The sequence below is a fragment of the Rutidosis leptorrhynchoides genome, chromosome 7 (assembly GCF_046630445.1).
Source record: "Rutidosis leptorrhynchoides isolate AG116_Rl617_1_P2 chromosome 7, CSIRO_AGI_Rlap_v1, whole genome shotgun sequence".
NCBI classification, from domain to species: Eukaryota; Viridiplantae; Streptophyta; class Magnoliopsida; order Asterales; family Asteraceae; genus Rutidosis; species Rutidosis leptorrhynchoides.
The window spans coordinates 306,599,625-306,625,474 of record NC_092339.1 but is presented as its reverse complement, the minus strand read 5'-3'; the positions used below and the strand labels follow the sequence as shown (position 1 = coordinate 306,625,474).

The following is a 25,850-nucleotide window of genomic DNA, read 5'->3' as shown; positions in this document are numbered from 1 at the left end:
GCATTCTGTAAGTCAACACAAGGATCTCAATTTTATTCGTACTTATATATCTGAATATATAAATATTCAGATTTTATATCTATTTATATATCTATACTATATCTATATAATTGCATTTATATAATTGTAGTTATATTTATCTGTTTATACATATATATTTTATGAACTTTTATAATATTAATATTATAACTTTATTAACAATTATAATAAGGATGTTAATAATAATAATAATAGAATTAATAATAACATTACTAATAACTTTATCAAAATTATACTAATATTAATAAGAAATAAAGTAATTATAAAAATGATAATAATAATATTATTAATTATACTAATAATAATACTAATTACAATAATATTAGTAATCATAATATAACAATTCATATTTATATCCATTTTCATAATAATTTTAATAATACTAATGTAGATGTTAATATTGAAAGTAATAATAATATTACTATAACAATTATAGTTTAATTTATAATTAAATTTATTATATCAGACATTAACATTACATGTTATATGATATATATATATATATATATATATATATATATATATATATATATATATATATATATATATATATATATATATATATATATATATATTAATTCTATACTTAATAATAATAATTCTTAATTCAACTGATTAAATTTTATTATTTCCAATTATTATATTTATTTACATTTATTTATATATACACCTGTACATATTTATTTACAAATAATTGTTCGTGAATCGTCGAGAATAGTCAAAGGTCAAATGTTATCATGAAATAGTTTCAAAATTTTGTAACTCAACATTAGAGACTTTGCTTATCTTGTCGAAATCATATAAGATTTAAGTTTAAATTTGGTCAGAAATTTCTGAGTCATCACAGTCATTTCCAAGAGGAGCATCAAATGTGAAATTTATGGTAGTTGCAATTGAATTTTTCACAAAATGGGTTGAAGCAAAACCACTTTCCACTATCACATGGAATAAGATAAAGCAGTTTATATGTAATGACATTCGTTTGCAGATATGGTTTGCCAAATGAAATTGTGACTGATAATGAGAAAACAATTAACCAATAATCCTGTCAAAAGCTGGTGTGAAGAATTGGATATAACGCAAACATTTACATCCGTAGCACTTCCACATGCAAATGGACAAGTAGAAGTTACGAATAGGGAAATTGTGGCAGGAATAAAGGAAAGATTGGGTTTAAGTCGAACTGGATGGGTTGATGAATTATCACATATATTATGGGCACACCAAACTACACCAAAAGATAGTACTGGAGAAATGCCATTCAGTTTGGTTTATGGATCAGAAGCAGTGATCCTAGCACAAATAAGCATACCAACACATCGAATAGCAGCCTTTCACGCGGAGAAAAATGAAGAAGCTATAAGAGAAAACTAGAATCTTTTGAAAGAACGACTAATTATGGCAGCAATCTGACAAGCAGATAACAAACAAAAGATTGCAAGATACTATAATAAGAAGGTTAAATATGTGGAGTTTAAGGAAAGAGATTTAGTGTTAAGGAACAATGAGGCAAGCCGGCAAGCGAACCAAGGAAAATTAGGACCAAGATGGGAAGGACCATACAAAATAGCGAAGGCAAATGGCCATGGGGCATACACGTTGGCAACACCTTCAGGAAAAGATTTGCCAAGAACATGGAATTCTATGCATTTGAAGAAATTTTATGCTTAGTCGCTATACGCTTATAGCAGTCTGATCATCTGTCCCAAAAGCATATAGTACCAAGCAAATGTAAAATTTGAATTTTCATGAATAATAAAGAACCAATAAATTGTTACAATTCTTGAAATATAAATAGTGAATTCAAGAAACCAATATCTACCCACTTAAGGTATGTATCTAGCTCCTGATGGTAGACATCCTCCAAAATGGAAATCATTATGGATAGGATTAAACAAGTGGCTAAGCGATATTCGCTACCCGCCAAACCAATTCCATAGTCTAGATATCTACGAATAATACAAGGAACTAGTTCTTCAAATCATAAAAATAGTAAAACATAAGATATCATATATATATATATATATATATATATATATATATATATATATATATATATATATATATATATATATATATATATATATATATATATATATATATATATATATATATATCATTAATTACAAAAGAAAACATTGAATAAACAACATACTTGCAAGGTTGAAATTTTAATATTTGAAGTATGTGAAAAAAACATTTCATAATATTTGAAGAGCATCATTGTTTTTATCAATAGAATCCGATTTCAATTGAGAAGAAATATGTTCTGGAAGAACACGGAAATCCGACTTGTTATCTTGAAGAAACATTACAGTATTAACGCGTTCAGCATCAATCGTAGCAGAGAGGAGATCTTCGTATGATTTCTTCAAACGATCAGAAGAAAACACTATTTTAAATAAAATAGGTAAACCCACCATTAAGAAATTCAAATCAGCTAAGATATCAGGAGCAGCAGAAGCGATGAGTTTATTATTTTCTTTAACAACATCACGCCAACATTTTTCAACTTTGTCATTATCCTCTTGGGAAGCGTGCAAGATCCTTGATTCGCTCTATATATTTTATTTCTTTGGATTCTAGTGTAGCAACACATGTTTCGGCATCTAATTTTGCGAAAGTGGCAGCCCCGAGATCGATCTCTTAATTTTCTTTGGCTTCGTGAAGAGTATCTATTTCAGAAGTATGAGGGTTTGATTGTCGAAGAAAAGTTTCTGCTTGTTCGTTTTGACAAATTTGGTTAAAACCAGTTATCATTGTATAGATAAGACCTTGAGCATGAGCTTTACGTGAATCCCTGTCCGATCGCTTATTTAATGAATCAAGGAAAGAAGATGAGGAGATAACTTCTAAAAACTTTCTATAATCATCATAGCAATTTGGTGGACCTCTTGCAAAAGATAACATCCTAGAATTATCAATTTTTGGTACTGAACCCGATGTACTGGCAACATTGTTTGAAGGGCGAACAGGAGAGGGAGAAGTAATTACAATAGGAGTAGAAGCATCATTTGAAGGAGCATTATTTCTTGCTGAAAGAAGAAGAGAATCAACAACAGAAGTAATATATGCACCACCATGACTGGGCATGGTGAAAAAGGATAATAAATTTTGACCAGCTAATTCACCTGCAGTAGGGACATGCGAAGAAGAAGTTTGAGCTACAACATTGGTATGAGGATTAGTGGTGGACTTGCGTTTGGTACCGGATATTGTTGAACGAGTAAGTGCGGAATGCGAATGAAGAGGACTTTTGTGGTCCCGGATCGTGTTGAATGAGTAAGTGCGGAATGCGAATGAAGAGGACTTTTGCCTTGAACAATAGGCTTGGTAGAAAAACAAAGCTCTTGAGGGGTCTTGAAATTTAAAATTTCATACAAATTTAATTCTGAAAACACAAGAAAAACATTTTTTTAAAAGAAAAAATACAAGAAGAAAGAGAGAAAGGGAAAAAGGAGAAAGTAAATAAGTACCTTTGCCCTTATAAGTAACCACAGGGCGCATATGCGAATCCTGCCAATCATTGCTAACCGAGCCAAGAACAAGAATGTGTTCCGCGTATGTGCATTGAAAAAGAGCTTCAGCTCTACACTTTTCATAACGCTTCTTTTCAGCATACGAAAACTTCGTACCGAGAACGAGGGGCACTTAGCAATTCGCTCGCCAAAACCGTGCTGTTTCATAATCATCTAAAACAAAATCTTCATTTACATAAAAGAATGATGATTCCCAATTTCGAATGGGTTCCGCTCGAAGATCAAAGAAGCCATATTGTTTAAAATAGAACCATCCCGCATGATAAGATTTAATCTGAAAAAGATTCTCAAAAATACGGAGAGAAGGGGTTTGTTTTGTAGCATGAAAATACATCTCAAAAATAATAATTTTGCGGATACTAGCAGGTTCAAGTTGGCCAATCTCAATTTTGTAGTGAGATATTACAGATTGAAAAAATTCGGTCAGAGGAATGCGCAATTTGGCAGATTCCTATGCATGCGAATATATGGTAATATTTCCTGGAGGAGTTTGATTTGCGCGATCAGAATATGATGGGATAACAACATCAATTGAATGAAGAACCGAAAAGCGATAAAAAGGTCTTCTAAATATTGCTTCGGCATAGAACTAGCGACATTAACATCGAGCAGAGAGCGATTACTGGTGGATGGATAAGACATTATGTTAAAAAGCGAATGAACAAGTAATAAAGATGAAGTAGTTGAACAAAAGTAAATGCTATGGATATATATAGGGGTGGAGAAGTAATTAAAACGGTTTTTTTTACCAATGTTTAAGAGAAGATAAGACGTACATGTGGATGGTTGAGATAACATAATCAGTAAATGAAGAGTAAGAACTGTCAAATCAAAGCATCAAAAACATTTAATGCATGGAAGTTGTCAGAAGTACATAGAGAATTTTTAAGTTTGACAATGATACTTTCAAAACTATCATTCTCAAACTGGGGGACTTAATGATACGCTATTCGGTTAGCGTACAAAAAACATGGCAATAAAACACAACCGATCACCATAAATGTGAACAAAAGCAAAAAAAAAAAAACATTATTTCACTAAACAGATCATAACGCATAGTAACCAGCGGTAGACATGATGGATGGCGAATAAAGTTGAAATTCATATTCCGAAAAATAAGGGTTAACTCACAAATCAGAATGTGACGTGTGTCCATCCTTGAGGAAGAACCTTTGACTTTTTTGCCTATAAATAAGCCACATGGACTTCATTGATAGGTAGATTACATCATTTTATCAGAGCTGAACATTCTCTCTCTACAGAGGGATTTTCTCTCTCTAAAGTGATTGACCAAGTTTGACTTGGACTGGATTCGTAGTTTGACTCTGGATCCGGTAATCATTGTTATTCGGAGAGTATTCAAGGACTTAAACTACTCACTGTTAACGTGATTGTGATTTGCACTCGTATTCTATCCACAATCCGAATTTGGTACGATCAGCTACCATATAGATTTTGTTCTTAAATTATTTTTATTTTTGTTTACAAACTGAAACTTGTAGCAGGAGGAAAATTTGGATAGAACCGCCCTTTTGTGAGAGGGCGCGTCTTGAAGTGATACTACCATTGCTAAAGTCCAAGAGAGCTCTTCAACGTTCACTCAGGATCGCAGAACATCAAGCAAGAATGTTGAAAATAATGTTGATTTGGAGTTGGGTAGCATCTGTGTTGTTTTTAATTTTCAAGTAACTATTGTTAAGTGTTAGTTTTAGTTTGTAGCGTCTGTTGTATTTTTTTTCAATTAACTAATGTTAAGTGTTAGTTTCAGTTTCTAATGTCTGTTGTATTTTATTTTTCAAGTAATGTGTTGTATTTTCTTCAGGCTGGAGTGAATATTAAGTGCTAGTTTCAGTTTCTTGTATGAACATAATTGTATATGCTAATTGTTATATGAACATTGTTAGGTTTAGTGGTAGCTTCAGCTAATGATAGATGTCGATCCCAACCATTTTCAAAATCAATAACACAGGCTCGTAGCATGTCTTCAAGTGTTTGAATCGTTCTCTCACTTTGCCCTTCAGTTTATGGATGATATGCATTACTCAAATCTAATTGAGTTCCCAATACTTTATGTAACGACTGCCAAAATCTTGAAATAAATCTGCCATCATGATTAGAAATAATAGAGATTGGTATCCCATGTCTGGAGATGACTTCTTTCAAGTATAATCGTGTCAATCTCTCCATCTTATCGTCTTCTTTCATTGGCAGAAAGTGTGATGATTTGGTGAGACGATCGACTATTACCCAAATCGTATCATAACCACTTGCGGTTCTCGGTAACTTAGTAATGAAATCCATGGTAATATTTTCCCATTTCCATTCCGGGATTTCAGGTTGTTGAAGTAGACCCGATGGTTTTTGATGTTCAGCTTTGACTTTAGAACAAGTCAAACATTCTCCTAAATATGTAGCAATATCGGCTTTCATACCTGGCCATCAAAAATGTTTTTTGAGCTCCTGGTACATTTTCCCTGCTCCTAGATGTATTGAGTATCTGGTTTTATGTGCTTCATCAAGTACCACTTTCCTCGAATCCCCAAATTTTGGTACCCAAATTCTTTCAGTCAAATACCGGGTTCCGTCTTCCCGAATATTAAGCTGTTTATCCAATCCTTTGGTTATTTCATTTTCAAAACTTCCTCCTTTCAAAACCCCCTGTTGTGCCTCTTTTATTCGAGTAGTAAGGTTAGTATGAATAATTATATTCATAGCTTTTACTCGGATAGGTTCCTTTTCCTTTCTACTCAAGGCGTCGGCTACTACATTTGCCTTCCCCGGGTGATAACTGATTTCGACATCATAGTCATTCAAAAATTCCACCCAGCGTCGCTGCCTCATGTTCAGTTGCTTTTGATCAAATATATGTTGAAGACTCTTATGATAGGTAAAAATAGTACACTTTACTCCATAGAGATAGTGTCTCCACATCTTAAGTGCAAAAACAACAACTCCTAACTCTAAATCATGAGTCGTGGAATTTTGTCCGTGAATCTTCAATTGTCTAGATACATACACTACTACATTCCGGCTCATTTAGAGCCCGTCATTTAGACGTGTTCACTATATAACACGTCTAATTTATCACACGGAACAAGTCTAATTAAGATTTCTACCTAAAAAAACACAGAACACGTCTAATTAAGACTCGCAACACGTCTAATTAGATATCTTCAACACGTCTAAATAAGTTTAACACCTCTAATTGGTAACCACGTCTAATTACTTTTACCGGGAACACCTCTAATTGACAACACGTCTAAAAAGTATTCCAACTAACACGTCTAATTAACAACACGTCTAATTATGTCTACCAGGAACACGTCTATATGAAACAACAACACGTCTAATTGACAACACGTCTAATTAGATTTGTCGGGAACACGTCTAAATGCTTAACACGTCTAATAAGTTTCAAAACACACGTCTAAATAGTTTGTAACTAACGCCTTTAACTGTGACACGTCTAAATAAGTTAACCTGATATATATGTTAACGATCTCCGTTTAATCAACCTAACCCTTAAAGTTCTGTTAATTAGTCTATCTAAATTACCGAACACGTCTAATTAAACAAACAATATAACGGGTTATTTAGGGTTCCATATTGAACGGGTTAATAAACAAGCACGTCTAATTAATAGGAAGTTAGTTAGTTACAGAAGAGTTAGGAAATAATTTGATAACTAGGAATGGATTTTGATAAGTATATATAATATAATTATAATATTATAAAATTTTATATACCTTAAATAAATAAGATTTATATTGAAGTTATAAATAATATAAAATATAAAAAATCTTTTCATAAATATAAAAACACACGTTTTTTAGTTTTTTTTCCGGCTTGCTCTTGTTTGCTTGTTTAGGTTCGTCACAGGATTCAAAGATAATGGAGACTTCAAAATCATCAGAGGTAATTGAATATTTCTTTTTCTTTATACACTTGGGCGTTTGTTCTGAAAGTTTGTATAAATATATCACATGATTCACACATGTTTGAATCAGGCTTATAAATCAGGTTTATAACACATGTTTGATTGGATCTATAGCACAAGAATTTGACTATATAACACACCATGATTCACATTATTACTCAACGCAATTGTAGACATGTAGTGCAGACTTGGAGCAGAACTAGACAAACAAACGACACACAACCATCTAACTATTTTAACATGCCAGATTACACAACACGATTCTAAACATCATACAACACTATATTAACAACATATAAACTTTATTAACATCATATAAACACACTATATGTAACCTATAACATATAAACCCTTATTATGCAATGAAAGAAAGTTATACTATATAGTAACAATAGGCAAACACAACCTGATAGTAGTAGCAGAACCAACCGGGTCAGCTTAAACAAAACCTGGATAACAACTCAACGCTATGTTTGGTGAAGTAATAACAACTCAAAACCAGGATAACAAAACCTGAATAACCTGATTATTTACCTGCTGCACAATATGGCAACCAAAAGAAAACCAAACATATAAACCTATTCTAATATATATATGCCTAATTTAGAAACCAACCTACGTTTGGTGAAGTAATAACAACTCAACGCTCACTCCAATTTAAAAAAAACCCATGAGGTAGTATACATGTCAAATCAGACCCAATAACCAATATGATAGGCAATGTTGACCTTATAACCACCTTCAGTGGCAATCATAACCCAAAGTACAATCTTTACCCTAATCATAACCCTAAGTACAGTTGCATTAGCAAATTACCATAAACAAAGACAGTTATATTAGCAGATCAAAACTTCATACAAAAGGAGCATCACAAATATTCATTAGCTCCAACATAAAGTAGAATCACAAATATACATTAACAAAACATAGTTATATTAGCATCAATAATATTCATCACAAATTACAATTTTATTGGATTGTTCTCACTCATACCTGTGCCATCTTTGACGAAAACATATTTTGAAAGCTTCTGTAATAAGATTCTTTCAGACTTCCTTCTTCTTGGTGGAGGACTGGGTTTGATTCTGAAATTTGTTAGCACTGCATCAATATGTCTAATTAGTGGATCTTGCTCTGTATTAACTTCTTCCATCAACATTTCTTCATCAACATCGTCAGAAAACTCTGCAACTTTTTCTGCTTCATTAACCTTTTTAGACACTCCATCTTTTATTTCTTGAGCCATAAAATCTTCTTCTTTATCCACATTTTCTTCTTCGACTTCGTTCATCACCATCTGGACATCATCATATGAAACATACTCTGCATCTTCTTCAACCACTGCATCTTCTTTTTCATTGATGTTGTCATGAACATTTAAATTTTCATCAGGCTTTTCTTTTTCAACATCCTGTTCATTAACAAACATGAATAACTAAATGTGGTAAGTAATTTAAAAGTCTAGAAAAAAATAACATTTAGTTAAATCAGTTACCTTTATGTGTTTCGATTGTTTCACTATTTTTTTGGTGAATTTCTGATGTTCAACATCCTCATCCTCATCAACATCCTTTTCATTTTCACCATCCCCTTTATCAGCACCTTCCACTAAATTATCAACTTCCCATTCATCAACACCTTCCACTTCATCTTCATCATCAGCCCTCTCATCAACATCTTTTTCATCTTCATCATTCTCTTCATCATCAACATCTTCTTCATCATTATCATCATTATCTTCATCATCAACATCCTCACCATCATCACTCTTTTCATTTTCCTGAGCCCATTCATCAACACCTTCCACTTCATTATCACCTTCATCTTCATTATCAGCCTTCTCATCAACATCCTTTTCATCTTCATCATTCTCTTCATCATCAACATCTTCTTCTTCATCATCATCATCATCCTCTTCATGCTCTTCATCATCAAGCTTTTCCTTTTCCTGAGACTTCTCATTAGCACCTTCCACCCCATTATCACCATCATCTTCATCATCAGACTTCTCTTCATCATCAACATCATCTTCATGATCAGAATTCTCATCAACATCCTCTTCGTCATCTACATCTTCTTCTTCATCATCATTCTCTTCTTCATCATCATTATCTTCATCAACAACATTCTCTTCATCATCATGCTTTTGGTTTTCCTGAGACTTCTGATTAGCAAACATGAAATATAAAATGTAGTAAGTAAGCATTTAAATATTGTAAGAAACATAACATCGGTTAAATCAGTTACCCTCGTTCCTTTATTGTCTGATTTCTGTTTCTTTGTGATTTTGTTGTATCCTATTGTGCTACTTATACCCCTTTTTCGACCACCGTGTTCCTTCCCCACATGAGTTAACAAGGAATCCCCGCCTTCTTTATCCATCCTAACCTGGAAAAAAAACACAAGTAATCAATTATAGAAAAATTATGAGTTGGTTAGTCTAAAAATTCAAATATAAATATATTACAATTTTCTCTATAAGAGGCGCAAATGTTTCTACTGCCGTCTTTCCTTTGTCATCCGGCTTCATCCTGCCCAGCACGTAATACCTCGCTGCAGGATCTTCGATATTGTGGTATGGTGTACGTTTATGAGGATCATTTGCTTCTGTATCCCATTGTGCTTTTTTCCCACGATATCCCGAACGACCAACTCGAGCATACTTTTCTTTTTCTTTCTGTAAAGCATTTTTCCTACCTTTTTCTCTTAGTTCCTACACAGTTTTAATGCGATTAAATGCCTTTTTCAAAGCGTTACAATATCACAATGTACCTCCAAACCTGATACAAATCAGGTTGAATAGCACTTACTCGTCTAGCAGGCGTATCTTCGATTTCATAAAAATTTTCCCATTTTTCTGGAGTTATGAAATCGTAATCTTTTACTTCCACATAAGGAAGCTTGCCTTCATCCATATACGTTCTTAACTTGTGCTTGAATCTCGTAAACGCTGTGTTGCATTTTTGCAGTGTTGTTTTTCGTGCAAAATCGTCTTCAATATTATGAAGTTCCTGTATAACGTAATCTAATGTAAGTGTTGAATGTTGTAACATATATAAATAAAAAGTAATTAAACAAAATCTTAAATTTTAATACCTTTATTTTGCTCCATAAAGTTTGTTTTTGATCAGGAGACACATGCTTCCAATCCTTTACAAGGAAATCACAAGTGCTCCTAGTTAATACGTCAATGTTGCTCGAAAAAATAGCTTGGGTTTTTCCAATAGCTTGGCCAAACTCGTCAAATTCAATCTTCAACTGAACAACCGCTGACTTCTTTTTTAGTTTATTTACACTTCTTTTTTATTTTTTTGTTGCATCTGTACACAAAATGTAATAGAAAAGATACACATCAAATGCAATAGAAAAGATACACATCTAAGCACCTGCATATACAAATTAAAATAATAGTACAACAAACACAGGCTTATACACCTTAATATCATTTCAAGCACATGCAGTCTTATTATTGTGTTATGAATAACACAGCAAACATATCACACATACACAATATGCAATAACAAGGAAATTGACCGAACTCATAACCAAACCCATTTCAAAGACTAAATGCGCGACAATAATATTCACCTTTTTTCTGATAAAAAAAGTAATAAATTTAGATTATCAAATATACAAAATTAATTATTAATTATAATTAATGATAGGAATTAACCTTTGAAATACACTCTTTTTCACTTGTAATAAGTTGCTTCGTGTAAGGCATGGTAGCAAAGTAGAATCGTGCAGAGACCGAATCTAAAATAGAACAGAAATCGAATAGGGTATCGAACAATTAGGGTTTACATATTCAAGTGATTTGGGTTACTTTGCGGGTTTTTTTAGAACACAGCCAGATAAAAACTCAATTGAGGTAACAAAAGAGAAATGATAATGAGGTAATGGGATTATGATTGATAAAAACTTAATTGATTTTGATTTGGGGTTTTTTTTAACAGTAGACGATACGTGATATTTTTATAGAAAATAAATGTAAATCAGTCAGGTTAACACAATTGCTTAGATGGTTAGGATGTTGCTTGGTAGAGAGGAGGTCGTGGGTTCTAGTCCCTTTTCCAACTTTTTACATTCTTAATTATTAATAATGTATTAACTTTTTTCAATGTTGCTTGTAGATAGATCGAAACACTTGGATGTACGAGATAGGTCATGCTACCTCTGAGTTTATGGATAGTGTAGATGAATTTATTACAGTTGCCGAGACTGATCAACTAGAAAAAGGAAACACTGCAGTTAGTTATCCTTGTAAGAAATGCAAAAATGCACGGTGGTATGCTGATTCAACCGATATCAAAAGTCATCTAATTGCACACGGATTTATGAGAGGGTACACATGTTGGTCTTTTCATGGTGAGTCATTAGCAGACCTTAACCCGTCTGTTTCGGATAACGATACCGATAATGAAGAAGATTCATACAATAGTGACAATAATGTTAATTTTGATGACATGTTTGACGATTTGGATATGGAGGATAATGTTGCTGAAAAGTATCATGACAGATTACAACAACTATTTGTTGACGCTGAAAAACCTTTATATACCGGTTGTATGAATTTTACAAAACTTTCCGCCGTGATACAACTGGTTAATTTAAAATCAAACAATGGTTGGAGCGACACAAGTTTCACTAGCCTGTTAGAGTTGTTGAACAAAATGCTACCAGAAGGTAATGAGTTGCCGGTTTCAACATACCAATCAAAGAAATTAATGTTCCCAATGGGATTGGAAATACAGAGAATACATGCTTGTCCAAATGATTGTATGTTATACAAGAATGAAGACAAAGACCTTCATCAATGTAAGGTATGTGGTACATCTAGGTATAAACGTGGAAAACTGACTGATAATGTTGATAGTGATGTGTCGGAAAATGGACCTCCTGCAAAATTATTGTGGTACTTGCCTATCATACCAAGATTAAAGAGATTATTTGCGAATGAGAAAGATGCAAAATTATTACGTTGGCATGCTGAAGATCGTAAAAATGATGGTAAAATGCGATATGTGGCCGATTCACATCAATGGAAAAATTTTGATAAAGATTTTGAAGAATTTGGGGATGAGATATGTAATATAAGGTTCGGACTCAGTTCAAATGTAATTATTCCGTTCAGAGATTTGAGTAGCCATCACAGCACGTGGCCTATTCTTCTATGCATTTATAACATACCGCCTTGGCTATGTATGAAAAGAAAATACATAATGATGTCTCTTTTGATTCAAGGCCCAAAGCAACCTGGAAACGACATTGATGTTTATTTGCAACCATTAGTTGATGAAATGATGGAATTATGGAGTACCGGCATACACGTTTATGATGCATACAAGAAAGAATACTTCCAACTACGGGCAATGCTTTTTTGCACCATTAATGATTTTCCTACTTATGGTAATTGTCTGGATATAGTACGAAGGGGAAAAAGGCATGTCCTATTTGTGAGGAAAATACTCACTCGATATGGCTCAAAAATTGTAAGAAATCGGCATTTATGGGGCATCGGAGAGAGCTTGCTGAGAATCACCCGTATCGTAAAAAGGCAGATTTATTTGATGGTACTATAGAGGATAGAAAACTACCACCACCATTGGATGGAGAAACTACACTCTCCAAAGTTGCTAATATAAATGTTGTGTTGGGAAAGAAAGGTTTTGGTCCTCCAAAAGGTATTTGGAAGAAAAAGTCTATTTTTTGGAAATTACCCTACTGGAAGCATTTACGAGTCCGACATTGTATTGATGTTATGCATATTGAGAAAAATGTGTGTGAAAGTTTGATAGGGTTACTGTTGAACATTCCTGGAAAAACAAAAGATGGAATTAAAGTTAGAAGGGACATGGAATTAATGAATATCAGACCAGAGCTACAACCTAAAGATATTGATGGAAGGTCCACCAAGTTTCTTCCTCCGGCCTGTTATACTATGTCGAAGGTTGAGAAAACTAAATTTTGTCAATGTTTACATGATATTAAGGTTCAATCAGGATACTCTGCTAACATTAGGAAGTTGGTTTCGATGAAAGATTTGAAGTTGCTTGGTATGAAGTCACATGATTGTCATGTACTAATGACCCATATGATTCCTATCGCAATTCGTGGAATTCTACCCAACCGTATTCGACACACAATAACAAAACTATGCTTATTTTTCAACATGATTCATTCAAAGGTGATTGATCCTGATGTGCTGGATGAATATCAAAGAGATATCATACTTACTCTTTGCGAACTCGAGATGTACTTTCCACCTTCTTTCTTTGATGTCATGGTTCATTTGGTATCTCATATTGTAGGAGAAATAAAGGCATGTGGCCCAGTTTTCTTACGGTATATGTATCCATTTGAAAGATATATGGGTATCTTGAAAGGTTATGTAAGGAACCTTAATCGACCAGAAGGCAGTATCGTTGAAGGATATGCATCCGAAGAGGTGATCGAATTCTGCACAAACTATATGGATGGGTTTAAAAGTGTCGGGATTCCACAAAGTCATCATGATGGAAGACTATCAGGTCAAGGGACACTTGGGCACAAGACGGGCTATTCAAATGTTGCCGATTATCAAGAGGCTCATTTTAATGTCTTACAACACACTACATCTATTGATCCGTTCATACAAGAACACATGTCATTCTTGAGACAACAAAACCCTAAAAAGAGTGCAAAGTGGTTGGCAAATCAACATAAAATAACTTTTTCAGAATGGTTGAAAGACAAAGTTAGGAGGACACTTCCAAATATTGATAAAACGGTCGAAGCTTTGGGATTCGCACCTAAACATGTGTTCCAATATCAAGGATATGACATAAATGGGTATACCTTTTACACTAAAGCTCAAGATAAGAAGAGTAATATGGAAAAATAGCGGTGTCACGGTGATAGCCTCGTCGACGGAATTCACCATGGTCAATCGTGAAAAAAGATCAAGGATCGCTAAAAAATCTTATTATGGTGTCATTCAAGAAATACGGGAATTAGATTATGGTGATTCGTACACTATACCCTTGTTCAAGTGTAAGTGGGTTGATAATGATCGCGGTGTTCAAGTTGATGAAGATGGTTTTACAACTGTTAATCTTTCCACCAATGGATATAAAGAAGAACCATTCATTCTAGCAAAACTAGTTACTCAAGTATTCTTTATCGAAGACCCAAAGGATCCTAGATGGCATGTGGTTCAGTATGGAAAACGATGGATTGTTGGTGTCGAGAACGTTGTTGATGAGGATGAGTACGACCAATTTGACGAGTTACCGCCATTTTCAGTCGGTGTTCAACCTTTGAATGAAGTTGTTGTTGGAAATAATACAATCTACTTTAGAGAAGACCATCAGGAAGTAGACGAGGTTGCAGACAAATAACAATTGTTAAAACATATGATTGATTACCTTTTTTTTTGTACACACATGAGTATATTTTTCAATGACTTATGCAACATGTCTTTTTATGTCTTTTGTTAATTTTTTTGTTAATTTTTTTGTACCATGAAAAATTTACTTTATGTTATTACCTTTTAAATTAATAATACCAATCTATACAATACAAATACAAATAATTCTAAAAAAAAAAAAAAAAACACACACACACACACACATATATATATATATATATATAAGCATATATTTGCACATTTTTCAATATTAATACCGGGAACAAACCGTGATTACAAAACCATCCAACTTTGTAACAACCCAACCCGTTAACCATCCGAAAACGTGCCAAATTTTTTTTCTTTCCTGAGACAGCCCTTCTGGACGGCGTCCAAAAGCTTGGACGGGTCCAGTCCTTAAGACCAGGACGGCGTCCAGCAGATCTGGACGGCGTCCAGAATGCCTGCCAGATTCTGTTTTGCTTAACGATTTCACACGGGGGAAAAACCCGCTTCCCGACACTTTTAAACCAAGACACTTTCACAATATGCTATAATAAGTAAAACTAAGAGTTTTCCACAATAAAACCGAGTTTTACAATAACGGGCCCACATGGACCCAAATTACCACAAAGTGACCATTTCAACCCACTTAGTTAAATTCAAAACATAGACCGAGCATGGGAGTGGGGATACGCTACCAATCCTAATCAAATCCAAAAGCAAGTCTTCTAAAGCAAACTACGCAAGTCCACTAGTTCCCACGCTTACCCGAGCCACCTCATCCATGCAATCTATAAAAATGTAAACAACGAGAGGGTAAGCTAACGCTTAGTGAGTGAGAATATACTACATACATATATATGCATAAAATGGACACGCCACAACAATAATCAAATAGCACATACTGGAGCATCCAAGTATAAGGCAAGCTAAACCTAGCATACCGTACGTTCACTACGCACAAGCTAACAACACCAACAATATAGTAAGTTCGCAAACAACGTTGTGAACAATGTCAATAAGCTACAACCAGAAGGTTAGCTACATCACGACAATACAACATTATACGTATACAATATATATATATATATATATATATATATATATATATATATATATATATATATATATATATATATATATATATATATATATATATATATATATATATAACAACGCGTAAAACACCCAAGGTTAACCATAACGCTATGGTGGTACCGGCTCGTGGTTCACACCATACGCATTTGAATCATACTCTTTTATAATGCTACCGGCTCGTGGTTCACACTTTGTTTTATAGTGCTACCGGCTCGTGGTTCACACTCGATGCTACCGGCTCGTGGTTCACATCTTAGTTTATAGTGCTACCGGCTCGTGGTTCACACTCGGTGTTACCGGCTCGTGGTTCACATCTTATCGCACACATGTTATGGCACTACCGGCTCGATGGTTAATACCATAACACCCAAAAATAAATTAGCCATATACACGTACGTATAAATACTCCACTCACAATATTAACCCTTCGCCATTGAGGTTATATAATCCACATCACACGCCCATGTGATAACGTACACACAAAGTGTGCACATCGTCAAAGGTGGTCAACCAAGACGCACAACCATGCCAATTGGACCTATACACAAGTCCATCAATCCACCGATATGTGAAGTGAGCTCTATAACCGAGAACCACTTCACCCGACCCGCACCCATCCTACACATACATATGCACATAGGATATTAACACTCACCTTGTCGCCTTGCTGAATGCTTCCAAGTAATCCGCGACTCGTCAATGGGAAATACCTATTCCATTATCACAAATACCACAACATAGTTAGGGTGGATTTACAAACCAACCCAATTTACACTTAGTGCAATTTCGACCCAATTGCACTTCCAAGCACAAACCGCGCCCAAACTAACCAATATTCACTAACACGAGTGAAAATGGTCCTAACACACCAATTAAACCCGATCACAAGTGTTAAACAAGTGTCATACCCATTTTGACACCGAAACCCTAATTTTGACCCATTTCAAAATTAGTTAACCAAACACACCCAAAAGTGTTCCAACACTTTCAATATCACTAAACCTAGTGATTAAACTCATTATCAAACCCTAATCAAGGCCAAATCGTCAACCGACCCAAAACCCGCCAAGTGGCAAGAATAACAAGTCACCATAAACCTACTTCATCATCTAGAAGGGTTTTACAACAAACTAGCTCAAAACCCTAACTTGAATATCAAATCTAACAATTGAAATTTGGAGTTTGAGCTTACCAATCCTACCACAACGTAGCTAGGAGCGAGATGAACAACTTTAGAACCCGAGCTTTAGCGAGAATCCTACTCCTTCTTCTCCAAATCCACCTCTCTCTCTCTAAAACCCTTACTCTCTCTCTCTCTAGATGAGGTTGAGAGTGTTTGTGTGGGTGTAAAGTGATCCAAAAATGATAAGGGATCAGCCTTGAAGGCTCCAAACCGGCACCCAAGTGAAATTACCATTTTACCCATTTATAACAAATTAAAACAGCTGGCTCGACAGACAGTTTGGACGGCGTCCTAAACCTTGGACGGCGTCCCACCTTTTGTTGCTGGACGGCGTCCCCCTATCTGGACGGCGTCCCGATCTACTACAAAATCAGAAACAGAAACAGGGTGTTACAACTCTCCCCCACTTAGAATCGATCACTTCCTCGTGATCCTCGTCACTTAACCAAACGGACCACACCCTACAGTCCTCAAACATAAGTCCCAATCCGACTTTCCTAGGCAACTCTTCCCATTGGATCACCTTTAACAACTAAAATCGTCACCCGCGATTTATCAAAACCACATCCGAGCACTAATACCTGCTCAAGTCCCAATATCGAGAAAAACTCAACCAATCTCATACCGAGATATAAATTCCTTAGCGTACCTTTACCAAGGACAACGCTAAAAGCGACCAAGTCTCAACCTAAAGTCAATAATCCGAACGTTGAAAATCGAACCACATGAATCCTTACGGATTACACTTACCGCTAAACATCCTTTGTAGTGCGCAATACAACCAATACACCACTATCCTAACATCATAAGCAACGTCAAAAACCAAAAGCGCCCAAAACGACTATGGCAACGCTAATCCTAAGGTGCACAAAAATCGACTATTGTTACACCCGTAACAACATGTGAGCGAAACATGGCTATCGCCTCACTAATCCCACGACATGGTCCCCACGACCCCACCATCGGCGTATAAAACCACCGTTAGTTCACACAACGTGGTCCTTACGACCCCACCATTGGCGTATAAAACAACCAATAGATCACACATCCAACAACATGAAAGCTGGCAGAAAACTACACGCGACCCACTACCCAAATCTCAATACCGGATGAAGTCAGTGAACCCCGTCAACGATCATGCTTCACCGATATAACACTACACCCATGATGAAGTCAGCGAACCCCGAAGGTCATGCTTCACCAATCAACGATCTCATGATGAAGTCAGCGGACTCCAAAGGTCATGCTTCACCAATCAATGATCTCATGATGAAGTCAGAGGACCCCGAAGGTCATGCTTCACCAATACACGATCCCTTTTGGCCTCGAACAACGAGTAGCGTAACATCGCGCTCTGCTACGCCATAGTGAATCCTAACGGATACCACTAACCATTCACACAATCGAGCAAGAACCACCTATATCAAACATAGGTACAAAACAATAATTCTCTAAAAGAGGATCCGACACACACATCCCTTAACCGAGGGATTTCACCTTGCTCGCCAAACACGTCCATTATCTCTCAACGAGATTTACCACATTACCACCTCGGTGATAATTTAAATCCAAACCATAAGTACAATTTAACCGAAATTGTACCCTACCACGAATCGACCAAAACTAGGTCCCAACACAAGTTTCGGATCTACCATAAGCATTATCCGAATTTTCACCCTAAGGCCCCCTCGTGGGGGAGTGTAACTCCCCCACTTGGAACTACGTTCCATATCCACAACTCGTACTACTGTACATTGCTACCAAAGGTAGACTTTACCAACAATTGGGCTCACACGACCCATCACCACATCTTGCTCCAACCTTGAGCATACGAAGGATTTTAACCTATCCTTAAACACTTTAAACGAAAAGTGTACCACAAATTACACAAACTATACCCTCGCAATCATCCAATTACTTTAGTTTGTCAAATTTCACCTAGTCACTCATGTACTTAAGGGTTCCACTTCGGTACCCTAAATACAATGTAACCATAACACAATCGGAGTCGAACACCATGCTAGTAGGTATAAAAGAGGCACCTAATGTCACGTCACGTAGACTCCTTTACCAACATACATCGAGATTCAAAAAAAAACTTGATTTCTCGGGTTTCATCCCACCCGTCGAACCTCATGGTTCATCAACTTCAACACAAAAGCGAACACGCGCTTAACAACCGACACCAAAACCCATTTCCATGGCTTGGTAGAAACATTTCCCAAATACTAAGGAATGCTTGGTTGCACCAACTCTTATGCCCTTCGCCCAACAATCAAAACGTCACCATAGGGTACTTCCATTAGGAACGTCACCCATGACGATAACATGCATAACACGATGTATTTAACATACACTAACTCAACGGCACATAATAAATAATCAAAGGACATATTTATAAGAACGAAATGCACCTTAACATCTCCTTGCCGCCCCCGTCTCCGCTAACTCGGGACATTCTGACTTACGATGTCCTTCTTCTTGGCAATTGAAACATACCGTGCCATCACCCTTTGGCACCGGACATTCCCAAGACTTGTGACCCCTAATGCCACAATTGTAACACCTAGACGGACTAGAATCCGATATACCCGTCCGTATACCACCCGTGCTCACGCTCGGACCCTTAGTCCTCTTACTTGGAGTACCATAAGAGATAACCTTTCTCTCCCTTGAAGGTTCACCAACCTTCGATCGCGAATACGACTCAAAACCTCTAGCCGCAGCGAATAACTCTGCAAACGATTTCGCCTGAACTATGCTAATCTCACTCTTTAAGTCATCATTCAAGGTTCGATAGAAATCTTGCATCAACAAATGATCATTCTCCAAATACTCCAGGCAAAAACGAGCCTTCGCCATAAAGGTCGTCTTGAGAGTATTTAAATCCATAGAACCTTGTTGCAAATTTCGCAACTCATTACGCATTTCTGACAATTCGGCTGAAGTTCGGAACTCCTCGAAGAATTCTTTCTTAAACTCATCCCACGATAATGCCATAAACATTTCACCACCGACAAGGTCAATCTTACCATCAAACCAATCATTCGCCCTACCCCGTAACAAACTAGTAGCGAGTCCCGTCTTCTTCTCGGGAGGGCATTCAATAGTGCGAAAACACCCTTCGACATTCGAGATCCAAGTTGTGCTCACTAAAGGATCCGGTTTCCCGTTATACATCAGGGGTTTAGTCCTCATGAAGTTCTTAAGACATCGCTCCATTTCACCACTACCTTGAAGTTCGGAATACTTCCTATCCATTTCTTCTCGAAACATATTCATTTGCTCCGCAACAGCGGCCGCAACTCTAGCGTTAAACTCCGCATCGTTCGTCTCGATCCCACTTCCCGTCGTCATTCTAAGGAATGCAACGCGAATTAGATCAAGAACGTATAAAACACACACTCCCCTCCGGTCCATCTTGCTACACACTCATCGTACATCACTTGTTAGACACGATTTGCACCCGTAATAAGGTTTGCAAGTCCTTATTACGCACACACGCCGTATCCACTTGTTAGTACAACAACCGCCTCGCTCGATGATAAAATCAAACACAAACAAAATTCTACGCGATATAAGCACACACAAGAATTATTATCACAACACAATAACATATTAATAATATCCGCATTACTAATATAAACGTTAGAACACCTACAACAAGGCACTAACTATAACCCATTTCGACCCGTACTTCTACAAGACCCGCAACAATTAAGCACACACAAAAGTCTAAGTCTAGGCACCTATCTCAAGTCACCTAAATCCCTTAGACCATGCTCTGATACCACTTGTAACAACCCAACCCGTTAACCATCCGAAAACGTGCCAAAATTTTTTTTTTTCCTGAGACAACCCTTCTGGACGGCGTCCAGCCCTTAAGAACTGGACGGCGTCCAGCAGATCTGGACGGCGTCCAGAATGCCTGCCAGATTCTGTTTTGCTTAACAATTTCACACGGGCGAAAAACCCGCTTCCCGACACTTTTAAACCAAGACACTTTCACAATATGTTATAATAATTAAAACTAAGAGTTTTCCACAATAAAACCGAGTGTTACAACAACGGGCCCACATGGACCCAAATTACCACAAAGTGACCATTTCAACCCACTTAGTTAAATTCAAAACATAGACCGAGCATGGGATTGGGGATACGCTACCAATCCTAATCAAATCCAAAAGCAAGTCTTCTAAAGCAAACTACGCAAGTCCACTAGTTCCCACGCTTACCCGAGCCACCTCATCCATGCAATCTATAAAAATGTAAACAACGAGAGGGTAAGCTAACGCTTAGTGAGTGAGAATATACTACATACATATATATATGTATAAAATGGACACGCCACAACAATAATCAAATAGCACATACTGGAGCATCCAAGTATAAGGCAAGCTAAACCTAGCATACCGTACGTTCACTAAGCACAAGCTAACAACACCAAAAATATAGTAAGTTCGCAAACAACGTTGTGAACAATGTCAATAAGCTACAACCAGAAGGTTAGCTACATCACGACAATACAACATTATACGTATACAATATATATATATATATATATATATATATATATATATATATATATATATATATATATATATATATATATATATATATATATATATATATATATATATATAAATATAACAACGCGTAAAACACCCAAGGTTAACCATAACGCTATGGTGCTACCGGCTCGTGGTTCACACCATACGCATTTGAGTCATACTCTTTTATAGTGCTACCGGCTCGTCGTTCACACTTTGTTTTATAGTGCTACCGACTCGTGGTTCACACTCGATGCTACCGGCTCGTGGTTCACATCTTAGTTTATAGTGCTACCGGCTCGTGGTTCACACTCGATGTTACCGGCTCGTGGTTCACATCTTATCGCACACATGTTATGGCACTACCGGCTCGATGGTTCATACCATAACACCCAAAAATAAATACGCCATATACACGTACGTATAAATACTCCACTCACAATATTAACCCTTCGCCATTGGGGTTATATAATCCACATCACATGCCCATGTGATAACGTACACACAAAGTGTGCACCTCGTCAAAGGTGGTCAACCAAGACGCACAACCGTGCCAATTGGACCTATACACAAGTCCATCAATCCACCTATATGTGAAGTGAGCTCTATAACCGAGAACCACTTCACCCGACCCGCACCCATCCTACACATACATATGCACATAGATATTAACACTCACCTTGTCGCCTTGCTGAATGCTTTCAAGTAATCCGCAACTCGTCAATGGAAAATACCTATTCCATTTTCACAAATACCACAACATAATTAGGGTGGATTTACAAACCAACCCAATTTACACTTAGTGCAATTTCGACCCAATTGCACTTCCAAGCACAAACCGCGCCCAAACTAACCAATATTCACTAACACGAGTGAAAATGATCCTAACACACCAATTAAACCCGATCACAAGTGTTAAACAAGTGTCATACCCATTTTGACACCGAAACCCTAATTTTGACCCATTTCAAAATTAGTTAACCAAACACACCCAAAAGTGTTCCAACACTTCCAATATCACTAAACCTAGTGATTAAACTCATTATTAAACCCTAATCAAGTCCAAATCATTAACCGACCCAAAACCCGCCAAGTGAAAAGAATAACAAGTCACCATAAACCTACTTCATCATCTAGAAGGGTTTTACAAAAAACTAGCTCAAAACCCTAACTTGAATATCAAATCTAACAATTAAAATTCGGAGTTTGAGCTTACTAATACTACCACAACGTAGCTAGGAGCGAGATGAACAACTTTAGAACCCGAGCTTTAGCGAGAATCCGACTCCTTCTTCTCCAAATCCACCTCTCTCTCTCTCTAAAACCCTTACTCTCTCTCTAGATGAGGTTGAGAGTGTTTGTGTGGGTGTAAAGTGATCCAAAAATGATCAAGAGATCAGCCTTGAAGGCTCCAAACCGGCACCCAAGTGAAATTACCATTTTACCCATTTATAACAAATTAAAACAGCTGGCTCGACAGACAGTTTGGACGGCATCCTAAACCTTGGACGGCGTCCCACCTTTTGTTGCTGGACGGCGTTCCCCTATCCGGACGGCGTCCCGATCTACTACAAAATCAGAAACAGAAACAGGGTGTTACAAACTTCTTCGTATACCCTAAACCATCCCACTTCATCATCAAACCACCGGAAACACCTTACTCCATCATCATAGAACGGCGATAATTTTACGAACGAACTTGATTTCGTCCTCACGACTGAAGGATCGTCTCAAATACAGGTATTGATGGTTTTTTTAGTTATCTAATTATTCTTTACTCAAATATTCTTGTTATAGACGTAATGACCATAAAATCATACTATTATACTTGAATCGAGTTGTGTGATTAGGAAACAATAATTGAAAATTAGGTTATATACATGCACATTTTGTCTTAGATTATTCAGAAAATGGACACATTAGGGTTTAAAAGTGGTTAATAGATGCTGCAGAAAGAGTCTAATATATTTTGTGTTAAAGACGAAGTGCCCTAAATATCAGACTATTATACCTAAATCTAGTTGTGTTAATTTGACCTTAATTATTATTGTTACCTACATAACTGATATGTACATATATGTTGATTTTACAGAAGCAGAAATAATCTCTGATGTTGTCATTTATGGCTACCTACAATCGTCCACCATCGTTCATCCACATAATACGATTAGCAGATAAGCTTGAACTGGTATTGTTTCGTTGCTGTTTTAACCTTAAAATTATATATTTTATAAAGAAAAACCATTGTAAGACATATCAGGTTATTATGTTTTGTTACAAGCTTTGCCACATGAATGGTATGTTGACCATTATGATACCATGGTTCCATGACATTCTGTTATCATCCACACCCTGCTAGGATATAAATCTGAAGTTACATTTTCAATGAATGATCGTAGACATATAATACTTGGCAATGGCTGGTTGAAGATCATGAATGATCTTGATATTGGAGAAGGTGATATCCTACTAATGACTGGAATCGACAAAAGAAACTACAAGTTGGCTATTTACTCACCTGACCTGTTTCAAAAGAATTTTTTGATCCATTCACATCTTTCAATGTATTGACTCGAATTCAGGAAAAAGTGTATGCAAATGCTCCATACAGACGTTTCCCTTCATTCATGAAATTCGTCAACAATCCAAATGAACCAGGATTGGTATGGTCATTTTTCGCTCTCGCATATGTAACACACATTTAGTATGTGTACATGATTATTATCTTAACAAATTAGTTTTATATTTCTTTAATAAAAATAGCATTATTTTTTATTGGATGTAGATACTGCCAAAGGAATGGTTAACAACTACTTTTGGAAACTCTGGACCCAAACAACAAATGATTGTTCACTTTTGTAGTGACCCGAACTTTTTCATGTTTATATATATATATATATATATATATATATATTAAATGAAATTGTTATTTACATGATTAAGTGTTTCCAACATGTTAAGCAATCAAATTTGTTAAAACTTGATTAATTGAAATAGGTTTCATATAGACAATTGACCACCCATGTTGACCGGTGATTCACGAACGTTAAAACTTGTAAAAACTATACGATGACATATATATGGTTATATATATAGTTAACATGATTTTATTATAAGTATGTATCTCATTAGGTATTTTAACAATGAGTTATATACATAAAAATGAGACTATTAATTTAAGAAACTCGAAAACGATATATATAACGATTATCGTTATAACAACGTCTTACAAGGTACATATGAATCATATTAAGATATTGATACACTTGGTTAATTATTTTAAATGATAAGTAAATATATTATTAAGTGTATTAACAATGAAATACATATGTAAAAATAAGAATACTAACTTAATGATTTCGAAACGAGACATATATGTAACGATTATCGTTGTAACGACATTTAACTGTATATATATCATACTAAGATATATTATATATCATAATATCATGATAATATAACAATTTAACATCTCATTTTTTATAATAAACAATGGGTTAACAACATTAAACAAGATCGTTAACCTAAAGGTTTCAAAACAACATTTACATGTAACGACTAACGATGATTTAACGACTCAGTTAAAATGTATATACATGTAGTGTTTTAATATGTATTCAAACACTTTTGGAAGACTTCAAGACACTTATCAAAATACTTCTACTTAACAAAAATGCTTACAATTACATCCTCGTTCAGTTTCATCAACAATTCTACTCGTATGCACCCGTATTCGTACTCGTACAATACACAGCTTTTAGATGTATGTACTATTGGTATATACACTCCAATAATCAGCTCTTAGCAGCCCATGTGAGTCACCTAACACATGTGGAAACCATCATTTGGCAACTAGCATGAAATATCTCATAAAATTACAAAAATATGAGTAATCATTCATGACTTATTTACATGAAAACAAAATTACATATCCTTTATATCTAATCCATACACCAACGACCAAAAACACCTACAAACACTTTCATTCTTCAATTTTCTTCATCTAATTAATCTCTCTCAAGTTCTATCTTCAAGTTCTAAGTGTTCTTCATAAATTCCAAAAGTTCTAGTTTCATAAAATCAAGAATACTTCCAAGATTGCAAGTTTACTTCC

The 25,850-nt window shown here is 35.7% G+C and overlaps 2 protein-coding genes across 2 annotated transcripts; both read left to right on the top strand.

Moving 5' to 3' along the window:
* Positions 1 to 1,059: 1,059 nt before the first annotated feature.
* Positions 1,060 to 1,413, top strand: LOC139860134 (uncharacterized). Its single transcript, XM_071848909.1, has one exon. The coding sequence runs from the start codon at positions 1,060 to 1,062 to the stop codon at positions 1,411 to 1,413; it is 354 nt and encodes a 117-aa protein (XP_071705010.1).
* A 10,123-nt stretch (positions 1,414 to 11,536) lies between these two features.
* LOC139860133 (uncharacterized) lies at positions 11,537 to 14,398 on the top strand. The gene is made up of 3 exons (XM_071848908.1): positions 11,537 to 11,566; positions 11,649 to 12,845; positions 12,950 to 14,398. The coding sequence occupies exons 1-3, from the start codon at positions 11,537 to 11,539 to the stop codon at positions 14,396 to 14,398; spliced, it is 2,676 nt and encodes an 891-aa protein (XP_071705009.1).
* Positions 14,399 to 25,850: the final 11,452 nt, after the last annotated feature.

Coding starts and splice junctions, on each gene's coding strand:
- LOC139860134 (XM_071848909.1), top strand. CDS start 1,060: ATGAGAAAACAATTAACCAATAATCCTGTCAAAAGCTGGTGTGAAGAA.
- LOC139860133 (XM_071848908.1), top strand. CDS start 11,537: ATGGTTAGGATGTTGCTTGGTAGAGAGGAG. Junction 11,567..11,648: donor TGTTGCTTGGTAGAGAGGAG/GTCGTGGGTTCT, acceptor TGTTGCTTGTAG/ATAGATCGAAACACTTGGAT. Junction 12,846..12,949: donor TATGGAGTACCGGCATACAC/GTTTATGATGCA, acceptor TATAGTACGAAG/GGGAAAAAGGCATGTCCTAT.